Source organism: Neopelma chrysocephalum, unplaced genomic scaffold, assembly GCF_003984885.1.
Source record: "Neopelma chrysocephalum unplaced genomic scaffold, ASM398488v2 Primary Assembly neopelma1_96748, whole genome shotgun sequence".
In the NCBI taxonomy this organism is placed as follows: Eukaryota; Metazoa; Chordata; class Aves; order Passeriformes; family Pipridae; genus Neopelma; species Neopelma chrysocephalum.
This window is the reverse complement of record NW_020925392.1, coordinates 1-15,139: the sequence shown is the minus strand read 5'-3', so window position 1 is coordinate 15,139 and position 15,139 is coordinate 1. Positions and strand designations below refer to the sequence as shown.

At 61.2% G+C, this 15,139-nt stretch overlaps 2 protein-coding genes across 3 annotated transcripts; both read right to left on the bottom strand.

Moving 5' to 3' along the window:
• Window positions 1–609: 609 nt before the first annotated feature.
• On the bottom strand, window positions 610–12,015 carry IDH3B (isocitrate dehydrogenase 3 (NAD(+)) beta). 2 transcript variants are annotated; one of them, XM_027709306.1, is made up of 12 exons: window positions 11,968–12,015; window positions 11,260–11,340; window positions 9,439–9,537; window positions 8,665–8,785; window positions 7,692–7,752; window positions 5,341–5,473; window positions 4,071–4,204; window positions 3,178–3,280; window positions 2,750–2,896; window positions 2,569–2,663; window positions 2,424–2,484; window positions 610–800 (listed from the first exon to the last, which is right to left on the bottom strand). In XM_027709306.1, exons 1-12 carry the CDS (start codon window positions 11,998–12,000, stop codon window positions 720–722), a joined length of 1,149 nt encoding a protein of 382 aa, XP_027565107.1. In that variant the 5' UTR covers window positions 12,001–12,015; the 3' UTR covers window positions 610–719. The 2 variants fall into 2 exon arrangements, with proteins under 2 accessions (XP_027565107.1, XP_027565108.1); XM_027709307.1 differs by lacking the exon at window positions 610–800 and adding an exon at window positions 1,747–1,874.
• Window positions 12,016–12,524: 509 nt separating this feature from the next.
• LOC113981745 (vacuolar protein sorting-associated protein 16 homolog) lies at window positions 12,525–15,086 on the bottom strand (the record flags this gene model as incomplete). Its single annotated transcript, XM_027709308.1, has 7 exons — window positions 12,525–12,922; window positions 13,104–13,207; window positions 13,318–13,414; window positions 13,508–13,677; window positions 14,610–14,687; window positions 14,798–14,902; window positions 14,989–15,086. Coding segments are annotated over 7 exons (797 nt in total), but the record flags the coding sequence as incomplete, so codon positions are not given.
• Window positions 15,087–15,139: the final 53 nt, after the last annotated feature.

Sequence of the window (15,139 nt, the reverse complement as noted above, 5' to 3'; positions counted from 1 at the left end):
AAAAGGAAACTCACGGTGGAGCCCGAGCAGGAGGAGGAGGAGGAGAAGAAGAAGAAAAAGAAGAAGAAGAAGAAGGCAGTGGCCCAGGACTTGGAGGAGGATTAGGGAGCAGGGGCTGGAGCAGGAGCTCCAGCACATGGACAGACAGACGGACTGAGAGACTGAGGGACAGGAGGAGCTCGGGGCGGCCCCTTGCTGTGTCCCTGCAGTGCCCTGGGCCTGTCCCCTGGCACAGTGGCCACACTGAACGTGTCGTGGCCCCTCGTGCGGGTGAGTCCTTTGGGCACCAGCAGCCCCTGGGCTGTGCCTTACACAGTGTTACCCCAGCCCCGTGTTCCTTCCCTTGGGGGGGTTTGGGTGCACGTGGGGTGTCCCTGGGCTGTGTCCCTGCCCTGGGGGGCTTGGGCTGTGTGTGGCCGTGTCCCTGCCCTGGGGGGCTGGGACTGTGTGTGGCCGTGTCCCCCCCCTGTGCCGTGCAGGGGGCAGGACCCGCTCGGGCTGATGAGCCCCAATAAAGGGCCGAGGTTGTTGTGTACCCCTCCTGTCCTGGTGTGTGCCAGGGGGTGCCCTCGCTCTCCCCCCTGGCACAGGGACACGATGGCACCGTGGTCAGGCCTGAGGCCACTTTATTGGAGGGAAGGAGTGATTTACCGGGTGGGCAGGGCAGGGCAGGAGCCGGGAGGGGTCCCACCCCGGGCACTACCCCTCCAGGGCAGCTATCAGTGCCCCTCCAGGGCAGCTATCACGGCCTGGGTGAAATCCAGGGAGGTGGAGTAGCCCCCCATGTCCGCCGTGCGCACCTGCAAGGAGAGGGGAGGGTTAGGGAGGGGGAGGGACCCCGGCAAAGGGACCCCCAGCCCCAGCCTGGGCAGTGCCACGGTGGGACAGGGGCCCTGGGCAGCCCCCAGACTGTCCCTGCACCCCGGGGGCTGCAGGGGGAACCGTGGGGACACAGGGAGAGGCTGAAGCCCCCCCGTGCCCCACACGAGGTGATGGGCATCAGACACCCCAAACTCCGGGCACCTGCGGGCACTGTGGTCTCTGGTTCCAGCACTGCCCCCCCTATTGCAGAGCAGCCCCTCCCCAGGCAGAGCTGCTCCCCAGGAGGGGACAAGAGGGGCTGGGGCTGAGCCCCCCCTCTCCCCCCAGCCCAGTGCCCCCCAGGCTGTGACCCCCCGGGCTGGAGGGAAGCGTTGGACCCTTTATTAGCAAGCAGGAGTTACAGAGCACAGCACGATGACACAGCCCAGCACCCGCCCCACAGCGACCCCAGGAGCCACAGGGACCCCTGGGCTCACGCTGGGGCTGGTCCCTGGTCCCAGGAGCCACCAGGACCCCCGGGGTGGCACCATGGCTGGTCCCAGGAGCCACAGGGCCCCTTGTCCCTGTGCCAGCAGCAGATGGGAGTAGGGGAAGGAGGGTGGGGGAGCCCTGTGGTCCCGTTTATTGCTAAAAGCTTCATGGGAATGGTGGTCCCGTAGTCACAAGGGGCCATGGAATGGTGGTCCCACAGTACTGGTGGTCCCAATGTCCCTGGAAGCTGCCTGTGCGTTTGGGGCACTGCCCCGTCCCCCCCAGCACCCCAATGGACCCTGAGATCCGCCCTGGCCTCGTGGAGCCATCCCGACTGGGGGGAACTGGGACTGGGGAGACGGGGGTTACTGGAGTTACTGGGCTGGGCAGGGGGGAGTCCCCCTTCTCCCCGGGGGGATTGGACTGGGGTGGGGGAGTCTGGGGAGGGGTTTGGGGGGCCGAGGCGCTGTGGGGGCTGCCGGGGGTGGGTCCTAAGCCCCGTAGTGGGGGTGCAGGTTGTCAATGACGGACTTGACGAAGTCGGAGGTGGTGGAGTAACCGCCCAAGTCCCGAGTCCGGACCTGCAAATCCAACACAGGGAGGGGGAGAAACGGGGGGAAACTGCTGGTGAACGAGGGAAACGGCTCCCAGAGGGAGAGGAGAGGAGAGAGAGGAGCCCCTCGAGTGCCAGGGGGATGGAGCCATGGAGGGTCCCTTGAGCGCCCTGCTAGGAATTGGGGTGGGGAAAAGGCCATGGAGGGTCCCCCAGCCCTGCCAGGACCTGGGGTGGGGATGGGGGTCACAGAGGGTCCCTCAAGCACCCTGCCAGGATCTGGGGTGGGGAGAAGGCCATGGAGGGTCCCTCAGCCCTGCCAGAAGTCCCTCCCTTGCCAGCACATGACCCCGGGGACAAGTGTAGGAGAGGAGAGGAGAGGAGCCAGGATTCCAGATGGAAACAGGAAAGGAGCCAGGATTCCAGCTGGAGAGAGGAGCCAGAATTCCAGCTAGAAGAGAAGAGGCGCTGGGATTCCAGCTGGGAGAGGAGCTGGAATTGCAGCTGAAGAGAGGAAGAGGAGCCAGAGCCTCGCCCAGGACACAGAGCCCCGACCGACCCACCGCCCCACACTCACTTTGCCGCCTTTGATCACCTTCTTCACCGCGTCCGAGATCAGGTTGGAGTGGTGTTCCAGGCTGGGGAGGGGCAGGGCAGTGGGTCAGCCCCCAGCAGCCCCCTGCAGCCCCCCAGCAGCCCCCCAGGCCCAGCCCAGCACGTACTTGAGGTGCCTCAGCATGTTGGAGGCCGACAGCAGCATGGCCGTGGGGTTGGCGATGTTCCTGCCCACAGCCTGGGCGAAGGGGTGCCGGGCGCCCTGCGGGACAGAGGCCACGGTGAGGGGGCCCCCCCGTGCCCCCCTGGGTGTCCCCGGGGACCCCCAGCCCCCCCGGGGCAGCTCACCAGCTCGAACACGGCGTACTCGGCGCTGTAGCTCTCCCCGGGCACGACGCCCGCGCCGCCCACCAGCCCCGCCGCCAGGTTGTCCACGATGTTCCCGTACAGGTTGGGCATCACCAGCACGTCGAACTGGTACGGGTTCTGCACCAGCTGGGGGGGCACGGGGGGCACGTGAGGCCCTGCACGCCCGGGGGCAGCTCGACCCACCCCTGGGATGTGGCGGGGGGGTGGAACACAGAGGGGCCTGGGGGTGGCTGGGTGAGCTCCAGGGTCTCCTCCAGAGCCTAACAGAGCTCCAGGAGAGCTGGAGAGGGATTTGGACAAGGGATGGAGGGGCAGGGCAAGGGTCCAGGTGCAGCTTTTGGGGTTGCAGCTCCTGGGGGAGCAGCAGTGGGTGGTGCAGGAGGGCTCAGGTTTGGGGGGGGCCTCACCTGCATGCAGCAGTTGTCAATGATCATGGTGTCGAACTTGATCTTGGGGTACAGCTCTGCCACCTCCTTACAGCACTGCAGGAACAGCCCATCCCCCAGCTTCCTGCACAGGGCAAACACCGGGAAGGGTTGGTGGGAAACGGGAATCCTTATGGCACCAGGTGTCCAACAGGAACTGCAGGTGCCCAACTGGAACTGGGGTCTGTGATAAGAGTTGGGGCTTCTGGTGCTGCTTTGTTCCTCCCCCCCAGCCCCTCTCTCCCTTTCTGCCACCTCTGAGAGGAACGTGGTTTGTGCCAGGTGAACACACCTGGAAGGACTCAGGGAGCACAATTTCCTGTCTCAAGCACTGTCAAGGCCACAAAAGGAACCTCCCAGGAGATAAACCAGCACAGCAGGAACTTGAGGTAAGCACAGATGGCAGGAGTTTACACCAGGAAGGTGCTAATTCCAGGCCTAGGGTTGGTCAGTTAATGCACCCCATCAGATTCCCACCCTGGCAGACTGTGGGAACAGAACTGACTGCTCACACACAGCACCCCAAGTCATGGGAGCATCCGTGACCTCCCCATCAGAGCTTGGGCTGTCCAGAGGTGGGAGAGGACAGCTTTGTCTGTCCAGAGGTGGGAGAGGACAGCTCTGTCTGTCCAGAGGTGGGAGAGGACAGCTCTGTCTGTCCAGAGGTGGCAGAGGACAGCTTTGTCTGTCCAGAGGTGGGAGAGGACAGCTCTGCCCTGGAGGTGCTGCGCTGACCCCGAGTTCTCCAGACCTGCTCAGCCCCAGAGCAGTGTCCCGCTCACTGTGACACCGCTGCCACCACAGAAGGGATCCCGGGGTGTCTCCCCAGCCCAGTGCCAGCCCCGAGGGCACAGCGGTGTGCCCAGGGCACTCACATGATGTTGGCCTTGTGCACGGCTGTGACCTTGGCCCGGCCCTTCTTGGTGGCGTAGTCGAAGGCGAACTTGGCGATGCGCTGGGACTTGGCGCGGGTGATGATCTTCAGGCACTCGATCACCCCCTTCACACTCTGGGGGCACAGGGGGGGTCACCCACAGCACCCCCAGCCCCCCCAGCAGGTCCCCAGCACCCCCCTGGCTTGGGCTGGACAGAGCTCTCTCCCCAGTCGCTGGGATTTAGGGTGAGGATGATGATGGCGACAGGCAGATGTCGTGGGGGTTGCTCACCCCACAAATTAAGGACATTTCGGTGCCCCCCCCTCTGCCAGGGCAGGAGAATTTGGGGGAGGACTGGCCAAAGGGGTGTCCCAGCTCCCAGAATGTCCTGCCCAGGACAGGAACTGGAGGGGGCAGTTACTGGTGGGCACTGGTCAGTGGGTGGTGGGAGAGTGACTGGGCATCACTTGTTCCACCTGGGGTCTGTTCATCTCCCTCTCCTTGTCATTGTATTTATTATATTGTATTTATGTAATTTATTATGTATAATGTATTATTATCTGTATTATTCTTATATGTATATTATAATTGTATTTTATTAAAAATAATATTTATATTTTAGTACCAGTAGTTAGCATTAGTATTGCTGCTATTATTATTTTGTTTCAATTATTAAATTTTTCTTATCCCAACCCATGTTCACCTTTTTCTTTCCTGTTCTCCTCCCCCTGGGGAGGGAGAGGGGGGCACTGAGGGCTGGGGTTAACCCAGGACAACACCCATGTCCCCTTGTCCCCTTTTTCTCATCCTCACTGGGGCTGGGTGTTCATATCCCTAAAAACTCCTGTAATTCCATCACTGCTGCTCCAGGCACTTCCACACTGTGCTCAGCATGGAATCAGGGAATCATGGAATGGTTTGGGTTGGAGAGAACTAAGAGCTCATCCAGGGATACCTTCCACTATCCCAGGTCTTGGACACTTCCAGGGATCCAGGGGCAGCCACAGCTTCTCTGGGAAATTCATTCCAGGGCCTCCCCACCCTCCCAGCCAGGAATTCCTGCCCAATATCCCATCTATCCCTGCCCTCTGGCAGTGGGAACACACGTCCCTCCCTGCCTTGTCCCCAGTCCCTCTCCAGCTCTCCTGGAGCCCCTTCAGGCCCTGCAAGGGGCTCTCAGCTCTCCCTGGAGCCTTCTCTTCTCCAGGCTGGCAGTTCCCAGCTGTGGCAGTGCCCACCTCGTGCTCCAGGGAGCTGTGGCAGTGCCCACCTCGTGCTCCAGGGAGCTGTACTCGCCCTCGGTCTGCTCGCGGATGATCACCAGGTCCAGGTTGTTGTGCCGGGTCTGGTACCCGGGCAGGCTCTTCACGTGCACCACGTTGGCAAACAGGTCCAGCTTCCGCCTGGGGACGGCAGGGCAGGGCTGGGGGCACGGGGACACCCCCACAGGACCCCCACCAGGACCTCCAGGGTCACACCCAGCAGGGTCACACTCAGGAATGAGTAATTAACAGGGATTTCCCAGTAATTGCACCCAATAACTCAGTAATTAATTATTAATAGGGCTTTCCCAGTGACTGTCCCCAATAACTCAGTAATCAATAATTAATAGGGCTTTCCCAGTGAATGTCCCCAATAATTCAGTAATTAATAATTAATAGGGCTTTCCCACTGATTGTCCCCAGTAACTCAGTAATCAGTAATTAATAGGGCTTTCCCACTGATTATCCCCAGTAACTCAGTAATCAGTAATTAATAGGGCTTTCCCAGTGAATGTCCCCAATAGCTCAGTAATTACTAATTAACAATTGGTAATTAATTATTAATTAATTATTAATTAATTGATCCAATGATTATCCCCAATAACTCAGCAATTAGGAATTAATAGGGTTTTTCCAGTGACTCACCTCAACAACTCGCTAATTAGGAATTAATAGGGGTTTCCCAGTGACTGACCACAATAACTCATTAATTATTAATTAATAGGGATTTCCCAGTGACTGTCCCCAATATCTCAGTAATTAGTAATTAACAGGGCTTTCCCAGTGACTGTCCCCAATAACTAAGTAATTAATTATTAATAGGGCTTTCCCAATGATTGTCCCCAATAACTCAGTAATTAATAGGGCTTTCCCAATGATTGCCCCCAAAAACTCATTAATTATTAATTAATAGGGCTTTCCCACTGATAGTCCACAAAAACTCAGTAATTACTAACTAATAGGGTTTTCTCAGTGAGTGTCTCCAATAACTCAGTAATTAGTAATTAACAGGGCTTTCCCACTGATTGTCTCCAATAACTCATTAAATAGTAATAGGGCTTTCCTATTGATTATCCCCAATAACTCATTAATTACTAATTAAGAGGGCTTTCCCACTGACTGTCCCCCGTAGCTCAGTAATTAGGAATTAATAGGGCTTTCCAAGTAATTAGTAATTAATAGGGCTTTACCAGTGAATGTCCCCAATAACTCAGTAATTACTAATTAACAATTATTAATTAATTGATCCAGTGATTATCCCAAATAACTCAGTAATTAGGAATTAATAGGGGTTTCCCAGTGACTGACCCCAATAACTCAGTAAGTAGGAATTAATAGGGTGTTCCCCTGGATTGCCACAATAACTCATTAATTATTAATTAATAGGGCTTTCCCAGTGACTGTCCCCAATAACTCAGTAATTTGGAATTAATAGGGCTTTTTCCAGTGACTGATCCCAATAACTCAGTAATAACTAATTAACAGGGCTTTCCCACTGATTGTCCACAATAACTCATGATTGCCCCCAATAACTCATTAATTAGGAATTAACAGGACTTTCCCACTGATTGACCCCAAAAACTCATTAATTAGTAATAGGGCTTTCCTAGTCATTGTCCCCAATAACTCAGTAATTAGGAATTAATAGGGCATTCCCATGGATTGCCAGAATAACTCATTAATTAGTAATTAATAGGGTTTTCCTACTGATTGACCCCCAAAACTCATTAATTATTAATTAATAGGGTTTTCCCACTGATTGCCCCCAAAACCTCATTAATTATTAATTAATAGGGCTTTCCAAGTGACTGTCCCCAATAACTCAGTAATTAGGGATTAATCAGGTTTTCTCAGTGAGTGTCCCCAATAACTCAGTAATTAGTAATTAGTAATTAATAGGGTATTCTCAGTAATTATTCCCTATAAGTACCAGTAATTATTAATTAATAATTAGTAATTAGTAATGAATAGGGCATTCCCAGTGATTGTTCCCTATCAGCACTGGGGACCACCCCCCTATCCAGGACCCCCAAGGCCTCAGGATCACCGTGCACAGGGACAGCTCCAGGCCACAGAGGGTCCCTCAGGATCTTCTGCTTCCCAAGAACTCATTAATTATTAATTAGTGGGGTTTTCCCAGCGATTGTCCCCTGTGAGTTCCGGGGGCCACCCCCCTTCTCCGGGACCCCCTGGGCAGTGGGATCACACAGAATCCAGGGCCACACATGGTCCCTCGGGACTTTGGCTTCCCAGGCCACAGCCAGTCAGTCCCTCGGGATTTCCTGCTCCCCAGCAGCTCATTAACTATTAATTAACACCCTTTCCCCAGCCCCGGGCAGGTGACAGGGCCCTCCCTCACCTGAGCCTCATGTCATAGGACGCCAGGTCTCCCTTGTACTCCATGGGCGTGTGGATCTTCCCTGCAGGAATGGGGCAGGATGAGGACATGGAGGAGGATGAACACATGGAGCAGGATGGGGACACGGGGCAGGATGAGGACATGGGGCAGGATGAACACATAGAGCAGGACAAGGACATGGAGCAGGATGAGCACACGGGGCAAGATAAACACATAGACCAGGATGAACACATGGAGCAGGACGAGCACATGGAGCAGGATGAACACATGGAGCAGGATGAACACATAGACCAGGATGAACACATGGAGCAGGATGAGCACATGGAGCAGGATGAGGACACGGAGGAGGATGAACACACAGAGCAGGATGAACACACGGGGCAGGATGAGCACATGGAGCAGGACAAGGACATGGAGCAGGACAAGGACATGGAGCAGGACAAGGACATGGAGCAGGATGAACACATGGAGCAGGATGAGCACACGGGGCAGGATGAGCACATGGGGCAGGATGAACACACGGGGCAGGATGAGGACATGGAGCAGGATGAGCACATGGAGCAGGATGAGCACACGGGGCAGGATGAACACACGGGGCAAGATAAACACATAGACCAGGATGAACACATGGAGCAGGATGAGCACACGGAGCAGGATGAGGACGCGGAGCAGGATGAGCACATGGAGCAGGATGAACACATGGAGCAGGATGAGCACACGGGGCAGGATGAGGACATGGAGCAGGATGAACACACGGAGCAGGATGAGCACACGGAGCACAGGGACATGCCCTGCCCCAGGAGCAGCGAGGGGGGCCCAGGTGGCTCCAGCAGCCCCTCAGCCAGGGGTGGGGGCTGAGCTGTTGGACACGGAGCCCCCCGAGCCCTGGGCTGCCCTGGGGGCTCTGGGTTCCCCGCAGGAGCTGGGCTGTGCCTGCAGGAGGGGTGCCAGGCGTGCTGTGGGCACAGCTCACCTATGAGGGCCACCTTGCTCTCCTTCATGGAGTCCACGACGCGGTCCAGCTTCTCCTCGGACGCCGTGTTCTGCACCTCGCTCAGGTGGTGCTCGTCGAACACCACGGGCACCTGGGCAGCCTGGCACAGGGAGGGAGTCACCCGGGACCCCTGGGGACAGGGCACTGCCCGGGACAGGGGGGTCTGGCAGCCCTGACCCAGCCAGGGCCCCGCTCAGGGAACTGGGGTCACGGAAAGCTGACCCTGCACCTCGGGGTCGCTTCGGTCCCACTGGAGCAGTGACACTGATAAAATCATGGAATATTTAGGGTGGGAAATCCCTCTGGGACGCCCCCAGCACTGTCAAGGCCACCCCTGGCCGTGTCCCCAAGTGTCACATCCACAGGGTGTTAAATCCCCCCCAGGGATGGGGACTCCCCCTGCCCTGGGCAGCTGTGCCAGGGCTGCACAGCCCTTTCCAGGAGGAATTTTCCCAGTATCCAACCTAAATCCCTCCAAGGCTGGTGACCACCCCATGCCGTGGGCAGCCTGTAGCAGGGCTGGAGAGCCCTTTCCAGGAGGAATTTTCCCAGGAAGGAATTTTCCAGCTGTGTAACCGCTGTGGTGCCCCTTGCCCGTGCCCGTGACTGGTGTGACAGACAAGGGACTGCTCCCGAGTGCCCCCGAGCTGGGCAGTGAGGACACAGGCCCCAGGACACCCAGGGATGCCAGGCAGTGCCAGCCCTGCCCCGGGGACAGCAGGAGGGGCTGTGGGACCCGGGCAGGGTCCTTACCTTGAACACCTCCTTGACGGCGTGCATGAGCTCCGGGCCCACTCCATCCCCCGGGAGCATCGTCACCTGGAACGTGCCCTCGGCCTTGGCATTCTGGGACTGTGGGGACACGGGGGGGGTCAGGGCCAGGGGACCTGCACCAGGGGCAAAATGTCCCTTCCCCCCTCCACAGCACACATCTGCTGTGGGCACAGGGACACTGAGCCCAGGGGGCTCGGGGGTCTTACAGCATCATGGAATGCTGGGTTGGAAAAGCCCCTGTGCCCCCCAGCACTGCCAGGGACACCCCTGGCCGTGTCCCCAAGTGCCACATCCACAGGGTGTTAAATCCCCCCAGGGATGGGGACTCCCCCCTGCCCTGGGCAGCTGTGCCAGGGCTGGGCAGCCCTTTCCAGGAAGGAATTTTCCCAGTATCCAACTAAACTTCTCCTGGCACAGCTTGAGGTCATTTCCTCTCCTCCTGTCCCCTGTTCCCTGGGAGCAGAGCCCAAATCCCTCCCAGCTCCCCCTCCTGTCAGGGACTTGGAGAGCCAGAAGGTCCCCCCTGAGCCTCCTTTTCTCCAGGTTGAGCCCCCCCAGCTCCCTCAGCCCCTCCTGCTGCTCCAGCCCCTTCCCAGCTCCTTCCCTGGACACGCTCCAGCCCCTCAGTGTCCTGTGAAGGGCCCAAACCTGCCCACGAATTGGGGGTGTGACCCCCCCCAGTGCTGCTCTGCCCTGCCCTGAGGCCACCCCAGGGTGACACCTGAGCACAAGGGACACCCGACACCCCGACCCTGTGCCAGTGGAGAGACCTTTTCCTCAGGCAGCACTTCCTGAAATAGCCTCTCCCTGTGCCCAGCAGGATTCCATGAGCTGCCAGCAGGTCTGGTGCTCCCGACCCTTCCCATGGGAGTCTCCCCCCCTCCCTCTGTGCTCCCACAACCTCATGGATTTTTGCCAAACACGAGTTTTGTGGCCCAGGACCCAAATCAGCCCCACAGATAATTCCTGGGTCGTTCCACACCCACCCCTGCCCCCTCCAGAGCTGTCTGCTGTCCTGACGCCCTCCTTCCACTGCTCCCACCTTCCTCAGCCCGGAATTCCCTGCTCAGAGCTGGGATCCAACACGGATCTCCCAGATCCAGCATCAGGGATCCACAGGCAGGGACAGGGATTTACCCACAGGAACACGAGGGCACAGGCAGTGGGACTCCAGGATTCCACGAGGCCATGGGAAGGGGGAATGAAGGAGCAAGGGGGGACTGAAAGAGGAGTCATGAATTTGGAGCTTTAATATCCTGGGATCAGATTTCCAGAGCACACACTCGGCTCCTGTTCGGCCAGGAAATACCAGGAGGCAAAGCTGAGGGACAGGCAGGGCTGGAGCTGAGGGACAGGCAGGGCTGGGCCTGGCTCAAGGACACGGGGACACCCCGGGCTCAGCCCTTCCCTCATGTCCTGAACAGCTCTGCACATGGATCAGGAAACCTTTTGGGTGGGAAAAGCCTCAGAGACCCCCCAGTCCCCCAAAGCCACCCCTGACCACGTCCCCAAGTGCCACATCCACAGGGCTGGGGCCTTCCCCCTGCCCTGGGCAGCTGTGCCAGGGCTGGACAGGAGGAATTCCAGGAGCAATTTCCCCATATCCCACCTGACCCTCCCCTGGCACAGCCCGAGGCCACTTCCCCTTGTCCTGTCCCTTGATCCCTGGGAGCAGAGCCCGACCCCCCACGGCTCCCCCCTCCTGTCAGGGGGTTGTGGGGAGGAGAAGGTCCCCCCTGAGCCCCTTTTCCCCCCTCATCCCCCACTCCCACCCCCATTCCCACCCCGCCGCCCCCTCACCTTGGCCTGGGGCATCTGTGTGAGGGCGGCCGTGGTTCTCAGGCCCCTCCACCCCCCGAGGCTCTGGGCACGCAGGAGGCCCTGGGGGGGGGGACACGGGGGGGTCAGAGGTCAGACAGCCCCGTCGGGGGGTGCCCCCCATCCCCAAACACCCCCCGACCCCCCAGGCTGGGCTGACACCCCCCACATGTTCCTCCAGCCCAAAGCAACCCCCGGACCAGCCACCCCCAAAGTGAGCAGACCCTCCTCAGCCTGCCCCCCCCCAAAAAAAATTAACAACTCCCCAAGTCCGACACTCCCCAACCGGATCCCCCCAGCCTGAACAGCCCCCCCGAAATGCCCCCCCCCGCCCCTCCCCTCCCCCCCCCCCCCGCCTCCCCCCCCCCCCCCCAAGGTCCCCCCCCCCCCCCCCCCACCCACTGACCCCTCCGACCCGGACAGACCCTTCACCCCTGGAGCCCCGACCTTGACCCCAGCCCCGTGTGACACCGCCCGGCCCACACTGACCCCCCCCGGCCCAGACAGACCCCCCAGCCCGGCCCGAGCCCCCAAACCCCACAGCCGGTGCGACCCCCTGACCCGCACAGCCCGACCCCTCTCTCCCCGGCCAACCCCCCCGTCCCTGTGCCCCCTGATCCCGCCCGCGGTGCCCGCACACCCCCTGTCCCCGCTGTCCCCGCTGTGTCCCCCCTTGTCCCCCCTCACCGCCGCCGCCGCCCGGCTCGCGCCCAGCGCCGCCATCTTTGCGGCCCACAATGCACCGCGGCACCGCGCGGCACGTGACCAGAGTGGGCGGGGCCGGCAGCGCTCCGCGGCGCCCCCTGGCGGGCGGGGGAGGCACTGCGGGGATGGGACCCCCCCGGGGACCCTCGGGGACATCCCGGGACCCTCGGGGACATCCCAGGACTCTTGGGGACCCCCCGGGACCCTCGGGGACATCCCGGGACCCTCGGGGACACCCCGGGACCCTCAGGGACACCCAGGGACCTCCCCTTCCACACCCCTCCCAGGGCCCACCCCAGGAACCCCTCCTGGAACCCCTCTTCGACCCCACTGTCCTCCCTGAATGACCCCCACAGGATCCCTTTGAGGGTCCCAGGGACACCCCCAGGGGACCCCCAGCGTCTCCCCAGGACCCCTTCGGGACGCCCAGTGAGCTCCCCTTCCACACCCCCCCCCAGGGCCTGCTCCAGGAACCCCTCCTGGACCCCAGTGTCCCCCCGAATGCCCCCCTGAATGGGGGCTGTTGAGCATCTGTGACCAGAGACAGGAGCGGGAGCTCTTCTCTTTATTGAACCGGGAGGGAGGGGCCGTGGTGGGAGGGTGGGGGTCCCCCTGCCCCCAGGCTGGGGGTCCTGCACCACTTGGGGGTCCCGGTGCCGTGTTTTGTTTCCCAAACTCGCGCTGGGAGCAGCTGCCGGAGGACACGGACACCTCGCTGCCATCCCCATACCCGGGGCACAGATCCCCAGGAGGGGGCCGTCAGGGGCTGGGGGCGTCCCTGCAGCCCCCCCGGGGTCACTTCTTGAGCAGCTGTGCCCGGGCCCGGGTGAGTTTCTCGGCCAGGGCGCCGTCGGTGCCGGGGGAGCAGCGGGACAGCACCAGGTTCATCTCGGCCTCGCTCTTGTGCTCCATGGCCGCCTCGGCCGCCTGCTCCAGGTCCCTGGGGGGCACCCACAGCGTGGGCACAGGGCGGGGGCAACACCCCCACAGCCCCCCATGGCCTGAGTGACCAACCCCTGCCAGGGGCACACAGCTCACGGTGCCCCCACAGCCGCCCCCCCAGCCCCAAACCCCCGCCCTGTGTGACCCCACGGCCCCCCCAGGGTCCCCCCTTAACTCACCCCACGAGGACAAAGGCCTTGACCCGCTGCTCGGGGGGCACCCGGGGGGCGTATTTGCGGGCCTCGTACCGGTTGTGGTGCTTCACCGCCACCTCCACGAAGGGCTGGGGGGGCACACAGAGGGCAGGGGGGTGGACACGGGAAGGAGGAGGGGTGGGAGGGCACTGGGGGGGTGCCTGGTGCCACCCCAATCCCGAGCAGGAAAAGCTCTCACCAGGTACCCGATGGGCGACTTCTTGCTCTTGGAGAACTTCTCCATCTCCTCCCAGTCCCCCCGCGTGGCCAAGGCGCTGATCTTCAGCCACCAGTACCTGGGCACGGGGGGGTCAGGGGGCTGGTGGAGCTGACAGACCCCTCCCCAGCCCCCAGATCCCCCTCCCCAGCCCCCCCTCAGCCCCCCACACCTCTTGTCGGGGATCTTGAACTCCCGGTAGAGCTGCTCCGCCCGCTTGTGGTGCCCGTCCAGGATGAGGGTGGACACGGTGTCATGCAGGGACAGGTCCAGGTAGGGCTTGTCAAAGTCCTCCTGCAGGTGCCGCTGCAGCCGCAGCAGCTTGATCTGCTCCTCGGTGGCCTGGGACACAGAGGTGACCCTGCAGTCCCTGTCCTGGCCTTGGGATCCCTGTCCCGGCCTTGGGATCCCTGTCCCGGCCTTGGGATCCCTGTCCCGGCCTTGGGATCCCTGTCCTGCCCTTGGGATCCCTGTCCTGCCCTTGGGATCCCTGTCCTGGCCTTGGGATCCCTGTCCCGGCCTCGGGATCCCTGTCCCAGCCTTGGGATCTCTGTCCTGCCCTTGGGATCCCTGTCCTGGCCTTGGGATCCCTGTCCCGGCCTTAGGGTCCTTGTCCTGACCTCAGGATCCCCATCCCATCCTCGATGTTCCTAGCCCAGCCCAGAGGTCCTCGTCCCAGCCCTGGGATCATCCCAGCCCCAGGATCCCCATCCCAGCCCCAGGATCTCCATCCCAGTCCCAGGATCCCCATCCCAGTCCCAGGATCCCCATCCCAGCCCCAGAGTCCCATCCCAGCCCTGGGATCCCCAACACAGCCCTGGGATCCCCAACCCAGCCCCAGGATCATGCCAGTCCCCAGGATCCCTGTTCCAGTCTCAGGATCCCCATTCCAGCCCCAGCATCCCTATCTCAGCCCCAGGGTTCCATCCCAGCCCCGTGGTCCCTGTCCCAGACTCAGGATCCCCATTCCAGCCCCGGGGTCCCTATCCCAGCCCCAGGGTCCCACCCCAGCTCCAGGGTCCCGTCCCAGCCCTGTGGTCCCTGTCCCAGACTCAGGATCCCCATCCCAGCCCCACCATCCCTATCCCAGCCCCAGGGTCCCATCCCAGCCCTGTGGTCCCTGTCCCAGCCCCAGGATCTCCATCCCAGCCCCAGGGTCCCCATCCCAGCCCTGGGGTCCCATCCCAGCCCCAGCATCCCTATTCCAGCCCCAGGGTCCCATCCCAGCCCCAGGATCCCCATCCCAGCCCCGGGGTCCCATCCCAGCCCCTCACCTTGGCAGCGAAGTCGTTCCTGGCCTTGTTGAACTCGTCCAGGGCGTTCTGCAGGGCCCCCACTCGGCCCTCGATCCGCTGGGACACGGCAGGGACGCGTCAGCCCCACACACGGGGACAGGGACACGCCCCAGGGGTGGGCAGGGAGCACCCTCGGACCCCAAACCCCCCGAGGGTGGGCTCCTCACCTTCTCAGAGTAGCTGGAGTGCACGTGGAAGTTGCCCAGCTCCTGGTGGTTGTCGTCCTGGTTGTACAGATCCTTCAGCGTGTCCCGCTCCTGGTGCCGGCAGAACTGGGGGGGGGGGGGGGGGGTCAGGGGGGGGGTGGGGGGGACATGGGAGGGCAGGGGGTCCGGGGAGGGGTCTCTCTGCCCCTCACCTGCCTGTACAGGCTCAGGGCCACGGGCTGGTTCTGCAGCGTCATGAAAAAGGTGCCGCGGTTCAGCTCGTTCTTGAGGTGCAGCACGACCGTGTAAACTGGGGGGGGACAGAGGGGTTGGGGTTTGGTTTTTATGCACCCCCTGACACCC